This window comes from Cutaneotrichosporon cavernicola, assembly GCF_030864355.1.
Source record: "Cutaneotrichosporon cavernicola HIS019 DNA, chromosome: 5".
Lineage (NCBI taxonomy): Eukaryota > Fungi > Basidiomycota > Tremellomycetes > Trichosporonales > Trichosporonaceae > Cutaneotrichosporon > Cutaneotrichosporon cavernicola.
The window spans coordinates 2,073,693-2,088,201 of NC_083397.1; the positions used below are offsets into that span (position 1 = coordinate 2,073,693).

General features: G+C 59.4%; 8 protein-coding genes across 8 annotated transcripts; 4 read left to right on the plus strand and 4 right to left on the minus strand.

Moving 5' to 3' along the window:
- Positions 1-360: 360 nt before the first annotated feature.
- CHO1 (uncharacterized protein) lies at positions 361-1,301 on the plus strand (the record flags this gene model as incomplete). The annotated part of the gene is made up of 3 exons (XM_060602031.1): positions 361-479; positions 603-1,245; positions 1,287-1,301. The coding sequence occupies 3 exons, from the start codon at positions 361-363 to the stop codon at positions 1,299-1,301; spliced, it is 777 nt and encodes a 258-aa protein (XP_060458466.1).
- Positions 1,302-1,630: 329 nt separating this feature from the next.
- CcaverHIS019_0508300 (uncharacterized protein) lies at positions 1,631-2,729 on the minus strand (the record flags this gene model as incomplete). The annotated part of the gene is made up of 3 exons (XM_060602032.1): positions 1,631-1,882; positions 1,919-2,533; positions 2,571-2,729. 3 exons carry the CDS (start codon positions 2,727-2,729, stop codon positions 1,631-1,633), a joined length of 1,026 nt encoding a protein of 341 aa, XP_060458467.1.
- Positions 2,730-2,869: 140 nt separating this feature from the next.
- GCD1 (uncharacterized protein) lies at positions 2,870-4,698 on the plus strand (the record flags this gene model as incomplete). The annotated part of the gene is made up of 4 exons (XM_060602034.1): positions 2,870-2,955; positions 2,991-3,112; positions 3,281-3,489; positions 3,523-4,698. 4 exons carry the CDS (start codon positions 2,870-2,872, stop codon positions 4,696-4,698), a joined length of 1,593 nt encoding a protein of 530 aa, XP_060458468.1.
- A 140-nt stretch (positions 4,699-4,838) lies between these two features.
- CcaverHIS019_0508320 (uncharacterized protein) lies at positions 4,839-5,695 on the minus strand (the record flags this gene model as incomplete). Its single annotated transcript, XM_060602035.1, has 4 exons — positions 4,839-4,891; positions 4,932-5,071; positions 5,103-5,441; positions 5,661-5,695. 4 exons carry the CDS (start codon positions 5,693-5,695, stop codon positions 4,839-4,841), a joined length of 567 nt encoding a protein of 188 aa, XP_060458469.1.
- Positions 5,696-5,880: 185 nt separating this feature from the next.
- On the plus strand, positions 5,881-6,782 carry CcaverHIS019_0508330 (uncharacterized protein; the record flags this gene model as incomplete). Its single annotated transcript, XM_060602036.1, has 2 exons — positions 5,881-6,705; positions 6,747-6,782. The coding sequence occupies 2 exons, from the start codon at positions 5,881-5,883 to the stop codon at positions 6,780-6,782; spliced, it is 861 nt and encodes a 286-aa protein (XP_060458470.1).
- Positions 6,783-6,945: 163 nt separating this feature from the next.
- Positions 6,946-8,214, minus strand: CcaverHIS019_0508340 (uncharacterized protein; the record flags this gene model as incomplete). Its single annotated transcript, XM_060602037.1, has 2 exons — positions 6,946-7,767; positions 8,014-8,214. The coding sequence occupies 2 exons, from the start codon at positions 8,212-8,214 to the stop codon at positions 6,946-6,948; spliced, it is 1,023 nt and encodes a 340-aa protein (XP_060458471.1).
- Positions 8,215-9,704: 1,490 nt separating this feature from the next.
- ISA1 (uncharacterized protein) lies at positions 9,705-10,403 on the minus strand (the record flags this gene model as incomplete). Its single annotated transcript, XM_060602038.1, has 2 exons — positions 9,705-10,022; positions 10,131-10,403. The coding sequence occupies 2 exons, from the start codon at positions 10,401-10,403 to the stop codon at positions 9,705-9,707; spliced, it is 591 nt and encodes a 196-aa protein (XP_060458472.1).
- A 2,250-nt stretch (positions 10,404-12,653) lies between these two features.
- Positions 12,654-14,444, plus strand: CcaverHIS019_0508360 (uncharacterized protein; the record flags this gene model as incomplete). The annotated part of the gene is made up of 1 exon (XM_060602039.1): positions 12,654-14,444. One exon carries the CDS (start codon positions 12,654-12,656, stop codon positions 14,442-14,444), a length of 1,791 nt encoding a protein of 596 aa, XP_060458473.1.
- Positions 14,445-14,509: the final 65 nt, after the last annotated feature.

The following is a 14,509-nucleotide window of genomic DNA, read 5'->3' on the forward strand; positions in this document are numbered from 1 at the left end:
AACGAGTTAAAATGCTGTGACGTATTAGAAGTCAAACCAATCTGATTCCGGACCAGTTGGTGGGTTGGGTTCTCTTGGGACCGTCACCATTGCTCATCCCGCCCCACCACTCTACTAACCGATTGTCTCCCTCTCTCTCTCTCTCTCTCTCTCTCCCTCTTTCTCTCCTCTCTCATTCTCTCTCTCCCTTCCATCAATCTGTCCCTCGGTCCTCCTCTCTATTCATCTCTCCCATCTGCTCCGCCGACCCAATCAATAACCCTCCCCTCACTCGCGCGTAACCTACTTCTCAAGGGACGAGCCGTCGGAGCAACCTAACCACCCGAACCCACCTTCCTCCACTTCCTGTCGGTGGCCACAATGTCCAACCTCACGCAACGCGCCGGCAAGGGCGGGGCGGCCGCAGAGGCCATGCTCGAGGAGAAGCGCAAAGGACTCCAGCAGTACAAGGACGACGACGGGCACTTCTCGCTTGTCCGGTGAGCTCTGTTCCTCATCCCCCTCCTCCGCCTTATTCTTTCCGCTGCGCTCTCTCTCCTCCCTACCTGACCTACCCCTCATCCCCGGCTTACTAGTTCCCCGCGCATTCGCGCTAACGACAGCAACTTCCGCCTTGCCGACCTGATCACAATTATGAATGGCGTCTGTGGCACGCTCTCGATCATGAGCGCGGCGCGGTACCTCATCCTCTCGTCCAACCTCCCGTCCCCGCCTTCTAAGGAGGCGTACAAGTGGCTGTACTTTGCGCTCATTCTCCCGATGGCAGGTTTCGGCTTTGACGCGCTCGACGGCAAGGTCGCGCGCTGGCGTGGCGGCGGCTCCCTCCTCGGTCAGGAGATGGACTCGCTCGCCGACCTCGTCTCCTTTGGCGTTGCGCCAGCCACTCTGGCCTTCACGCTCGGCATGCGCACGCATCTCGACATTGTCTGCCTCCTCCTCTTCGTTTCTGGTGGCCTCGCCCGCCTGGCACGTTTCAACGCCACCGTTGCATTGCTCCCTGCCGACTCGAGTGGCAAGTCCAAGTACTTTGAGGGTCTGCCGATCCCGTCGTCGTTGTTCCTCACAGCCAGCATGGCTGGGTGCGTCCGCCAGGGCTTCTTCGCGCTCGGCAAGCACGCCGACTTGCCTCTGGGCGTTGTGCGGCTGTGGGGTGAGGGTCTCGAGGGTCACGGCGATGGCGACGTGCACCTGACCGCGATCGTGTTCGCCCTCTGGGCCGCAGCCATGGTTTCCAAGACGCTCCGGGTGAGTTCGGCTGACTTTGCCTTGAAGCAAGCTGACTCCAGATCCCGAAGTTGTAAACGCGATGAAGCCTTGGGAGCCGAACATGCGAGCAACGAGCCTGTAGACACGTAGAGCGGCTACTGACGTGTATCCGAAGCCTTCACTCAACATGTAGCTTCTGATCTTCTGCGGGTGTAGGGTGTGGGGTGTGTGGGGTGTCGGGAGACGATGGTTTGAGGTGGTGGGTAAGAGCCCGCCAAGAGGCAACAAACAAGGAGGCGGCGCAGCTGCAAGCCGCTGCGGCGACTTGCTACACATGACATTTCTATCAACTTGAGCTTCTAATTTATCTACATGTGAACGACAGCCTTACCAGCCTTGCCAGCTCCTCCAACTTCTATGTAATCTACATGGTGGCCTTGAACGTCTCCCAGAACGCGTCCTCTTCCCACCCCTCACAAGGGCGTGCTAGCACACGCCCGCGCTTCCCGACCTTCTTGTCGCCTTCCTGCGCCTGTCCAGCCCTTACGAGATGCCACACAGTCTTAACGCCCTGGGCGACGAGATACTCGCGCATGGGGAGGTAGTTGAGTCCGACAGCGGCCACCCCGTGCGAGTCGTCCGACAGACAAACCCGTCCACCGAGGGAGAGGATGAGCTGGGGTCAGAACCTTGTTGTTAGCTGGTAGCTCACCTGGAGGACGTCGGGACTGGGATAACTGGTCTTCCATCCCTTGCGAAGGGCGGCGGCATTAGCCTCGAACAAGGCGCCATAGGAAATAGCATAGGCGACATTACGCTGCACCCGATCCCAGACAGCCTTGAGACTAATGTCGGGGGCGAAGAGGAGACAGAGGTCAAAGTGACCGACGACCTCGGGCTGGTGAGCCTCCATCATGGCCATCTGGGCATCGAGGTAACTCTCCAGGAAGGGGAGCATGTCCTCCTCACTAGGATTGTAATCTTCGTCAAGAATTGGGTCGTCATCAATCGGGCTGAGAATGACCTTATTTCCAATCCGAACCATTGTCGTCTCGTCGACGCCCCGCTGCGCGGCCCGGAGGGAACGCAGCCATGTAACACGATTGAAATCAATCGAAACTCCACGGACGTGATGCACGCTCCCGACGACGTATTCGATCCGCTCGTCCTTCAGGAGCCTGGTGAGCCCCGCGATATCGAGGTTAGTGATAGAGTCGCACTCGACGCCGATGAGGAGGTTGATCTCGGGATGCGCCGCCCTCTGTACCTCGGCTTCATTGAGGAAGTCGGTGTACGCCGCCTCCAGGTCATGCGGGGACAGGTCGGCCTGAAATCAGAGACTGAGACATATGGAGAGAACTCACCTCCTCGGGAAACAGATCGGCCTCGCGATACCGCGGCGCATGCTCGCTCAGGCCAAACACCTTGAATCCCCGCTTCGATGCCGTCGCCACTACCTCGGCGAGGCTGTCCTTTGCGTGTCGGCAGAACTGGCCGGAATGCGAGTGGTGTGAGTGGGGCATAGTTGAAGAGTGGAGGTATGTCAATATTCAAGACTCGACTCCAACGTGACACTGTCTTTATATTTCCCACTCAAAAGTCAAAGCCAGATCTCATCTTGCCCTAACTTTCCACGCTTCTCCATCGCACCATCCCTCAAATAATGGACCCCCGACAACGTGAACAGAAGCGACCGGCGTACGAGGCGCAGGATTTCGTGGCCGTCATCCTCGTCGGGAAAGGCGAAAAGTACTCCCCCCTTCATTGTCAAAGACTGATGCCAGCCTCTTCCCGTTCAATGAGGGGGCGCGGGGAGCTAGCGTGCTCCCCAAAGCACTCATGCCAGTCGGTAATAAGCCCGTGATCAATATCGTGCTCGACTGGGTGTTTGCCGCGGGTTTGACTGGTACGTATCGTCGAGTCCGAGTCGGTTCTGAGTCGGAGTGTGGGCTTGAGCTTGGGTTTGTCCTTGCACTCATATTCGGACTGGCACTCGCTCGCAGTCTGGCTTGCTCCCCGGCTCCCTGCTGCCTCCCACACCTCCTCCCCCACCTCCACCACCCCTAACACCCAGACGTCCTGGTCATCGTGCCGCCCGAAGCAGCCGCCGCCATCTCCGAGTACTTGACCGAGTACCTCCAGCTCGAGTTTTCCAGTTCGTCGCACAAGCGCGAGCCGCGTATCACTGTCAAGACGTACGACGAGGGCGAAGGTAACGATGAAGACTTTGATGACCGGAGCGGCACCGCGCGTATTCTGAAGCGTTTCCGCGCCTTGATCAAGGTAACCCCCTATTGTTGGGCTAGCTAACTCCAGACCGACTTTGTCCTCCTTCCCTGCGACATCTCCTTCCCCCCCAGCCTGACCCTCTCGTCCATTCTCGACAGGCACCGCGCGACTCCCGATGCAGTCCTCACTTCTGTGTTGTACGAGGCACCGGAATCGGTGCGCGAGAGCGAGGAGAAGATGATTGTGGCTATGGACAAGGGAACGAACGAACTGCTCCAAATCTCACCTGTTGACGATCTGGAGAACAACGACCTCGAGATGCGCATGGCGCTCATCTCGGCACACCCCACCCTGTCGCTCTCAACCCGCCTCCTCGACGCACATGTGTACGTGTTCCGCCGGACGGTGCTTGACCTCCTGTCTACCCGCCGCGATCGCGACCTCACCTCTGTGCGCGAACAGTTCGTCCCCTGGCTGCTCAAGGGCGCGTGGCAGTCGGGGCTGGCTGAGAAATGGTCCCCTATCCTCAATCCTCCCCGCCGGGATCCGTTGGCCGCCGCGCTCGCCCGCAGCACGGCCACTACCTTCCGCGAAGGGATTGCCCTCCAGGCTGCCGCCGTTCCCGATAGCGAAACCGCGACGCCAGCCGAGAGCGCAGGGGAAGAGCTGCTGGCTTTCAAGAACAAGGTCGGGCGGACGGGCAAGAGCGCGCGCGCACACTCCAAGCCTGCCGGATGGAGCTGTCGCATGATTGTTGTCAAGCCCGACGTTCCCGAGGTCGAGGAGAAGAAGGGCAAGGGCGGCAAGGCGCCCGCAGGACCCGAGCCGGAATACATTGTGCGCGCGAACAATATCGCCGGGTACTGGGAGATGAACCGGCACCTCGTCAAGACGCTTGGTGCTGCCAATGCCGCTGCTGGCGTGCCAAAGGTGGACAATGAGGATGCGATTGCTGCGTCGGCGCAGATCTCGCCCGATTCGCTCATTGGTGAGGGCGTGCGTGTTGGCGAGCGCGCCAGCATCAAGAAGTGCATCGTTGGCCGGCACTGCGTTATTGGCAAGAATGCCAAGCTTACCGGTTGTGTGCTTTGGGATTTCTGTGTGGTTGAGGAGGGCGCGCGCGTCGAGAATGCGGTGCTCGCCAACAATGTGCGCGTGGGTGAGAAGGCGCAGATCAAGGACTGCGAGTTTGGTCCGGGATTCGAGGCCATGCCGGGTGCAGTCATCAAGGGTGAGCGCATGGTTGCGGGCCAGGAGGCTTAGAGTGTGTGTAGAGTGTATAGTCACATGCCACTGCATCATAGCTACATGAGCCAGCTCTAGCTCTAGATAGGGCAAAAGGAGTGGAACGAGGGAGAGTTGGCCGAGGTGTTGGCTGACTCGAGTTGCGAATCTAAGGCGAGTTACTTCTTGCTGACGAGACGCGACTGTTTGTCGGCAGCCTCGCGAGCCGCCTCTTTCTGTCAGTTTGAGTTTGGAATTTGCTAAGTACTGACCCTCCTGCTCTGCGGCGCGCTGTGCGGCGGCAGCCTCGCGCTTCTTGCGGATCTCCTGCAGACGCGCCAGGTCCGACTTGGCCTGCTGCGTCTTACCTGCCGCCTGGCGCTGCTGGAACTTTTTCTTCTCTGCCGCCTCGCTTCGGTCAGCGAGTTACTATGCCGACATACCGCTCACGACGAGTCGGCTCGACCCTCTTTGGCGGGGACGGGATGTCGTCTTCCTCCTCCTCCTCACTCTCCTCGACCTTGGCTTTAGCCGCCTTCTTGAGCTTGGCCTTGCGCTCGGCACGGGTCAGGCCCTCGTCCTCGCTCTCCTCGACAGCCACAGTGTTGCCCAGCTTGAGGTTGAGCGCGGCCATCTCGGGCGCCAGCTTGTGCTCGACTTCCTCCTCGGATTCCGATTCAGACTCGTCCTCCTCGCTATCGGCCTCGACCGTGTCGGGGCGCATACGCTCATCGATGTCGCGCGAAAAATGACGCCCGCCACCACGCGTCACCTTGAATTTTCTGATGTCAATGTCCATGGCATGGCGATGTAGAGCTCGGACCCCAAATGTGTCGACGAGACGACGCAAACACCCCTCCATACACGATCAGACGGGGTCAAGGCCGGGTTCACCGGGTCACGACCGCACGGCAAGAAAAGTTGGAATGCACTGCACTCGCCACCCACCACTGCTTCCCCCTCTTCCTCTTCCACTTTCTCTGCTACTTGGTAAAACTCACCCACGTCCACGCGAAGAAGCACCACCGCGTCCCATTGTTGTGATGTAGTAGATCTGTAGAGTGAGAAATGGAAATGTAATTGTCGACCAGAGAGTGATCGAATACCATGAGGCACATTCCCAACTCTATCTGCCCCACTCCTTTTTGTACGGGATCAAACGAACGCGTCCTTTAAATGAAATCAATATCAACGCGTCCCCCAACACCCATTACCACCACAATGTCCTTTGTCCTCGCAGCGAGCACCAACCTCCCTTCAACAAGCCTCCAGCTACTCCCCTTCTACCTCACTCCAACTCCCGCTACCGCGCCGGTCTCGGATTACTTCGTGCCCCGGCCCACGCCGTCTGGATATCTCGCCGCGTTCCGGGGACGACAAGTGGTGGGACAGGAGATCGAGGTTCCGAGAGGGTATCGTGGAGTCGTGTTGCGCGCGGCGCCTCCACCCACGGGAGGGCTATCCGCGTCGTCCTCTTCCTCCATTCCAGAGGAGACGCGCTCGACGCGGACGCAGCAGAAGGGCGCAGCGCAGGTCGCCCTCTCGCGGCCTCGGCCTGTTCGCGGTCGTCGAACCCGCAAGATTGTCCTGGAGGACGACGAGGAAAAAGAGCCGCCAGCCAAACGCCGGGCAGTGAGCGCGGCTGAAATCAACAAAGAACAAGCCCCCGTACCGGTCATCAATGTCGTGCCGTCGTCTCCTCCCCATGAAGAGGAGGACGAGATGGCGCGCGAAGTCGATCTCTCTGCCCCAATCGAGTCGATTCAGGCCGAAATTGAAGAGGCAGAGGCACCCATCCAGGATGATGGACCCCGTGATGGATCCCTCCGTGTGTTGACGCCCACAGCCAAGTTTGATCGGTTTACCCTCTGGACACCGGATGCGCCACTTGCGGGTTTCCGGGCCGACGAGAGGGATGGGGCCGAGGGCGAGAATCAGGAGAGGAAGAGGGAGGAAGAAGGAGGGTGGTGGCGCCGTGGAGGGGCGGGCGAGGGCGGGGATGAGTTCGTACGCGCCCTCGGCGAGTGGCTTGGATTGAATGAGATTGTGAGTTGTCCGTCAAGCCACGATGGAGCTGACTGATGCAGATTCATGCCCCGACGTATGATGCCGACGACGAGTAGGCCATGTAGTGGCACTAGCATCCATGCATGCTATTAGAGTATGTATTACACAGTGGCAGCGGTAGTGTCCGTAAAACCCAAGACGATGTACAGATGAGTAGGGGTATCATGGCAAGGTATACGAGTTGAAGGGTACTGGAGGCAAGTTGAGAGTTGAGAGGGGTTACGAGGGCGGGGGTATGGATGCCGATGGACTCGGCCGGGCCGTCGAGCTGGTACTCGTGCCGTCCGAGATGGTTGGACTTGATGCGGGACTTGTCGTTTGACTGGTCGACGTAGTGGTGGGGCTTTGAGGCACCCCAACAGCGGCTGGCGGTGTCGTCACAGCTGGGTTGGGGATGGTACGGCCTGGTCGACTTCGACGCGCCATCTCGGCGTCGTGGGCATCAGCTTCCGCAGACGACTTGAACCGTCGTCCAACAACTTCGACTTTCTCTTTCTGGCCGACGCGGACCCATCCATCTGGATCGTTAGGATTTGTCATGACGATGCCTCTGGTACTGCGTGGTTCTTGACGTGGTAAACCGAGTTTCTCTCGCAACTCGCGATTCTCAACCTCGACGCGCTCATGGTTTGCGAGAAACTGCCCCTTCTCATGCGCCCACTGGTTTCGTTCGGCCTCGAGTTTTTGCGCATACCATTCGAAATCCTTTGCGACTCGGTCCGAGTGACGCTCGACGCGTTCTGCGCGTCTCTCTGCTTCTGCCAAATCCCGCCGGAGTTGCGACACCAGACGTTCGGCTGCGTCTGCGCGGGATTGGGATTCCGAGAGGTCGACAACGAGTTGGGCGGGGTCACGTTGGGCCATTTCGAGACGAGCCTGGTAATCCGACAAGTCACGCCGGAGCCGGGAAGAGGTGGTGCGCTCGTCTTCGAGGAGGAGCATTAAGCGGTATTGCGCACAGCCGCGGACACAGTCGGGTTCGTGGCACGGACCAGTGTCGGGTTCGTGGTCGTCTTGGGCGAGCGCGCCCTTTGGTTGCGGCTGGGGTTGGGTGGGAGGTGGGGAGGGGTGGGAGGGTGGGTTGGAGAGCTGGAAGAGGGTGGAGTGGGTGGGGAGGGAAAAGGAGGAGCGGTGGCCTGGGTTCGGCGACGGCGGAGAAGGCGGTGACTGGTATTCAAAGTTCAAAGGCGACAGAGGGGTGGTTGGCGTCGCTCCAAGGTTTGGCGACCCGTACGGCGTCCGCCTACGCCTCTCGTCGTCTTCCTCATCCCGGCGCCTACGACTTACACTGACGCGGGTGAGCGACCGACCCAGGGCCTGTGGGGTTGGCGGGGACAGCGCGAGTGCTGGTGGAGGATATGGGGTCCGTCGGGACGAAGACGAAAGGGGCGGGGCGACGGAATACGCGTTGACAGTTGGTGGACAGGTCCGCCGGCGCCGCGGACTGCCTGGCGGCGACATGTCGACGTCGACGTCGTCGCCCATCATTACGCGCGCGGGTTGGGCCTGTTAACTTTATGATCGGTGGGTGACGATGAGGTGAAGAAGATGAGGAGAGTTGATCAACGCCCCGCCAAGCGGGGCGGGATTGGGGATTGGGGGGAGTGGGGTAGAGGAAGATTGTAAGAGGTACGAGGTGGGTTAACGGGCTCTGTACAGGGATGTTGCTCGAAACGAACAAATGGCGCGAAGACATCGAACAAAATGTCCCAGTTCAACGTCGGTGGCGCAAGGAACCCGTACCGTATCGTGGGGCCGTGGGGCCCGTGTGCTTGGGGTTGGGCTTGAACATGGACCGGTGCGAGCGCGAGCGCGTCCGATTCACCGCGACGCCACCTTTAGAACAGACGACTAGGACTCGAGTCCTCAAGTTCTCGCACCGACGCCACGATGCTTGGCGTCACCCCGACCCCACCTCCCTCAGAGGGACCCCCGTGGGGATGTTTGTAGAAACTCATTCCTCGTTGATGGCAAGCTGGACAAACTCGGAAACTAAGAGGGCGGGGCGGGGCGGGGCGCGGCAAAGGCGCACACGCACAGTTACCAATGTTATGGGTACGGTTAACATTAGAATTCTTTGAGGTGTGCTTGTTGACGGCGACTGAGTGTGAGGTGAGAGAGAGACAGCGTTCGAGTGACAAGGAACGTGTGTGGAATGTTGGCTTGGAATAGGGTGAGGGCGAGCAGAGGGCGAAGGATGGAGCAAGGTCAAAGTGGTCGTTGTTTTGTTGGGTTGGTTGGGTGAGAGGGAGGGGGGGGGGGGGGGGGGGGGCTTACGGGGGGTTGAGGGCTTTGCGTCTAGCCCCCGTCCAGGAGTAGTTGGTTCGCACCAACTTCGGGTGTCAGTGCGCAGGAACGTCAAGGAGTAGACGCTCAGACGCTTGGATGCTTGGACGCTCAGGCGTCGTCGCGCTCACTCAAACGAGTCCAGAGGACTCGAAATAGTCCAGTCGGATCGAGTCGGCGTTGCAATAGAGCTTGGCGTCTACCTCTGGCGTCTAGTTAGGGACGTGTGTACCCCATCCTCACGCTGCTTGGATGACTTGGGTGCTTTTCGGCTCCAGTGTCCAGTGTCGTCCCACGTCCTGGCAGCTGGCAGCCATGCCACGGAAAAACACAACGGGCGTGCGTGCGACAGGCAACTCTGTCGGCCCATGGGCATTCCGTGAATGAGCAGGGCAGTGAACAGCAACGCGTTAATAACCCGAATCAGATGAGCCACACTTGGCGTCCACGAGCTGGGTGGAATGCGCCACCAACGTAACGAACCAACCCGGCCTGTGCTTGGCCTGTGCAGACAACTTATTCCCAGCTTTTCTTCTCGCGGACGTACATGGACAGAGTAGTACATTGAAATATGCCAAGGTGACATGGGACATCGATCGACTGCTTGCGGGGAACCGTTCCGGGACGTGCGCCTGCGTCACGCGCTTGCACTTGGACTTGCGCTTGCAGTTGCACACGCACTTGTAAAATTCTTAGAAGCGAATGTTGAAGCTTTCGCCACACCCGCACGTGTCTACAATGTTCGGGTTCTCAAACACGAATCCTGCGCTCAACCGGTTATCCCGCCAGTCCATGACGCTCCCGATAATCGAGAAGAGCGCCTTCGAGTCGACGAGGACCTTGACGCCGTCCTGCTCGACGACTTCGTCAAACTTGCCTCCGGGAGGGTCGACGTAGTCGAGGTGGTACGCCATGCCGGCGCATCCGCGCGTCTTGACGCCGATACGCAGCAACTTGGGCTCGGTCGGCGACGACATGAGTGCCTTGAGGCGCGAAATAGCGTTGGGTGTCTGCGGTTAGTCATATACACACAACGATTAGTCAGTGGCGAGGGAAGGTCGGGGTTGGTGGTGGTCCCGCACACCATTGGCGGTCCACCAAGATTCCTCGGCACTCACCATCTTCAATGCGGCCTTGGTGGGCTTGAACTGGCGCCGGGGCTTGACTGCCGGCTTCTCGGTGGGCGCAGGGGTCGGGGTGGGCTTGGGAGCCGCGGACGACGACGCCGCGTCGACGGCCGGCATGTCCGAGACTGTGCGGATTGTGGGGGCGACATGCGCGGCGCGCGTGGGAAGAGTCGAGGACGCGCGCACCAGCGGCCGCAGGTGGATACGGGAGGACGAAGCGAGCGACGACGCGGCAAATGGTGCGATGCGGTGGAGGGCGGCCATGTTGTGATGGGCTGGTGTGGGTGTTTCTGGGGTTTAGAGTCGCTTGGTGCGGCGCGGTGGTGGGTGGTGGTGCGTGGTGATGCTGAGAGGGTTGGGTGGGAGATGTGGTGGTTTGAGAAAGAGATGATGAGTGATGGAGTGGAGTGATGATGTGGGCTATTGTCAGGTGATGGGTTGGTGGATGGGTGACGAGTGCTGATAGATAGAGTGCTAATAGAGTGCTAATAGAGTGGTGGCAACGGGCAACGGGCACGGGACTGAGTCGCCAAACTGCACTTGCAGTTGGAAACTGGAGCGATTTGATTGGTCCCCGATGACACCCGAGGCGTAAGACGAGTTCTTCGTTCTCTTCGGATCTTGCAGCGGACGATTGGGGAATGTGCGGAATGCGTGGGATACGAGTGGGCTAGCTATGGGAATGAGAGGAGATGTAGATGTAGATGGTGAGACAGAGAGAGCCGTTATGGCAGCTCCTTTTCGAGTCTGGTTTGGTTAGCAAGGTAGTAGATGACCTGGTGACTAGCTTGCTAGGTGCGAGGTGCCAGGCACGTCGCGACATGTGGCACTGGCTCAAAGCCGAATTAATCCGTCACCAAAACCACCTCAGTGATGAGGACACCACCACAAGCCACATCCACGCGCTTGCTAGACTCTCACTGACCAACCCCCAACCCACAGGCGATGCATCCCAAGCCACCAGGACAAAGCTACTGTACAACCAAATCATACGAAACGATGCATAAATGCGAACCGAACATGACATGAGAAATCAGAATACGCAAATTACAGGTTTAACCAGTCCACCAAGTTTCAAGCACATTCCGTACCAAGCAAGGTCTCGGTCAATTCAACAAGTTGTTGAGTGTTCAGTTCAGGTCACGACGACGGCATGACGGGGAGCACACCAGCTCCAAACGAGCGCGTGCAGTAGCGGCATATCCAACCACTCTCGCGGCGTACCGGCCAGCACCGCGCTACTGTCAGCGAGATCGCACACCACTTACCGCCGCGGTTATGCCCATCTGGCGAGCCCCAGCACGTCGGCGTGGGTCGGTTAGTGTATGGTGGGGGCAGACCATCGTTGGAGCTCATGTTGGAGTGAATCTCGGTTGCAAGTTGGGGTCGGGCGTGTCTGTGTCTGTGTCTGTGTCTGTGTCTGTGTCTGTGTCCGTGTCTGTGTCTGTGTCTCAAGTCTTGGGTGTAATCATGTCGTACGCGCTTTATAGTCAGACGAGTGCACCCGATCAGTGATCTTCAAGGGATTCGGCGCGGCATGGAGTCACCGCGAGAGACGTTGTGGGGACATGTGTTGGAGTGGATTGTCGCTCACGACTGGGGCCTGGTTATGGAATGCTGTGAAGGGCAGTGGAGGCAGTGAGTAATCTCGAACAAGAGGCGGTGTACATTTAGCGCTTGAGTTTGGGAGGGGTATTTGGGCATTTGGGCATTTGGGCGGCCATTAGCCCATTTGACAGAGATGACGGAAATATTAGGATCAACACTGTTCCAAGTGGTGCCTTACGGCCGGGTACCAGTTTCTTTAGCTCCACCAAACCTCTGCTCCTATTATCGGGTCCCTTGGGTGGCCTGGGTGGTTTACGTTGCCAGTTCCTATATTCAGCTCCACAGAACAAGGTTGGAAACGGCTGCCCCGAGTCACAGGCGGACATTTTGCGGCCAGGTAGAATTTATTGATCGACAATGGTCCCTGTGGGCTGTGACGACGGAGGCGTTAGCTTAGTTGCTTTGAAACGCAGCTGGATCTGGGTTCGGTGTTGGGACTGGGACTCGGCGCTCACTCCCTCAGGGCCATTCCTATAATCTGGCTTTGGACGAGTGCGGCGTCTCCAGACCGTGGATGAAAGAAATGTCGATGCGATAACGGAGTGATGCATGTTAGCTTGTAGGCGCGGTCATGGACAGCGCGTTATGGCGGTCATCGAGAGGGTGTCATGGAGGTCATGGACAGCGCGTTATGGAGATGCATTCAGAGAGATTACACAAAGGTGGACCATTCTCAACTCTGGCTCCCACCTGATCATCCTACCTTCCTCTCTATCATCCAGGGGCAAACATACACTATACACTCCTACCCCCATCCGAAATGCGCGTAGTTGCATTCAATCATGCAGTAACCCACTACCATCCATCACCTCATTCACACCATCCCTCTTCCTTCATCATCCCCCCACTCTCCCTCCTTGCCTTCTCTAAACATGTTCTAAGTTATACCCGCAACAGAAAACAGAAATGGTCACGACCGCATCCCCAACAGTTCCCCTGCCTCCAGGTGTCGGACCCCCAATTATCCGCACCAGCTCGCCACCGCGAAAACAAATCCCCACCACCACCACCACCGCCCCCTTTGCCGCTCCCAACCATGCCGTTGCTCCCCCCACAGTCACAGGTCGGCGTAACCCGGAACCCATCCAGCCCCCAAGTCTGACGCACCGCCGGCGCGTAGACCCCGTGTCGTCGAGCGATGGCGCCGTTCGCGCGCGTATGGCCACCGGACCAAATACCCACAATCAGCCGGGGTGGCGACAGGGAAAGCCGCTCTTCGAGTGGATCACACGAAAGCTTGGCGCGCGCCGCGGCTCTGATGCGGCAGTCGAGAGGCCTTCCGTGCCACACTACGTGCCAAAGTCGCACCGCCGCCCCGAAGGCGGACGGCTGCACTATCGTCGCGCAGAACGCAACCTGTCGCCAGGTGACGCGAGCATCAACCGCAACAGTGTGGATACGAACCGTCCCGAAAGCATGTCGTTGCGCAGCCACAGTTTCAGTGCGAGCCAGACGCCAAGCGAGCGACGCCGCGAAGCCAACAACCCCTACCCATCCATCCCTGTGCCAATGCTCCGACGGAGCTACCCCGCTTCGACGATCGACTCGGGCTCCCGTCCTCCCTCGTTGAGTGTGTTCAGCCGCAGTCGCACACCATCGATCGCGTCACTGAGCGATCTAGCAACTCGTGGGCGAGGCCTCAGCATTACCGAATCGCTTACTGGTCGCGCGGACGAGGATGCCAGCCTCCGGCCCATTCCGCCTTCCCCGACATCCATGTCTGTGACATCACGCTCAGGGTCGGTCCCACTGTGGCGATGTGACTCTGCTTCGGCACCTCGCCGTGTGCGCACGACGTCTCCACCACCCATATCCGGGCGCCGGGACACGAATGCCTCGAGCATCGGTGCGTCGTACACGAGCGAAGACTACACCCAGAGTCGGCAGAACTCGTTGGCGAGCACCAAGCCGACGACGGTCATGAGCTTTGAGAGCGGATCGCCGGCCCACATTGCGGTCGCACCGAGCCTCAGCTCATCGCCGCCTGTCCAGAGAACGATGAGCTCACCAACGACAACGGGCACGTCACTGGGCCACCTTCCCTCGCCGATCTCGTCGACGTTTGTGCCGCCCGACGAGCTTTCTGTGCGTGTGCCGCTGCACTCGCGCTACCACCCGCGCAATAACCCGCACCCGTCAGCCGTACCGCGGGCCGACGCGTCGATCGTCACACTGGCGTCTTCCACCTTTGGCCTCGCCCCCAGCCCGGCGGATAGAACCGCGGTGCGCCCGGGATCGCTGCGCCTGCGTGATGCGGCCTCGCCGTCGTCCTACCTCGCGCCGCATGTCACGTCGCCGACGGTAGCCTTCGCTGATCGCCCGGGGAGCGTGCATGACGGCGTGTCGACGCACGCGCTGTCGCTGTCAGTTCGCACGCGGGGTTATGGGCGCGCTGACGACGACGCGAGTATGCGCGCCGTCCGCCGCCGCGGGAGCTGGGAGAGCGGCGAGAGCCGCTGGTCGTGGCGTCCCGGACCAGCCGACGCGTCAATGATCCACGCACTGAACCGGCGCTCCGAGTTGCTCAACGAAGGCGAGGACGGGCTCACGTCGCCCGGCCGATCGTCGGTGTACGCCAGAGACCGCGATTCGTACCGCACGGCGCTGACGTGGGCTGCGGATACCGACGAAGGGGAGAGTGGGCCGGGATTGAGCGAGACGGGACTGCTCCACCGCCCCGTCAGTGTCAAGGTATAATAAACTTGTGTTCTCTTCTCCTGTATCATGATCATGCATTGTACATCTATCCCTACCTACCTAAA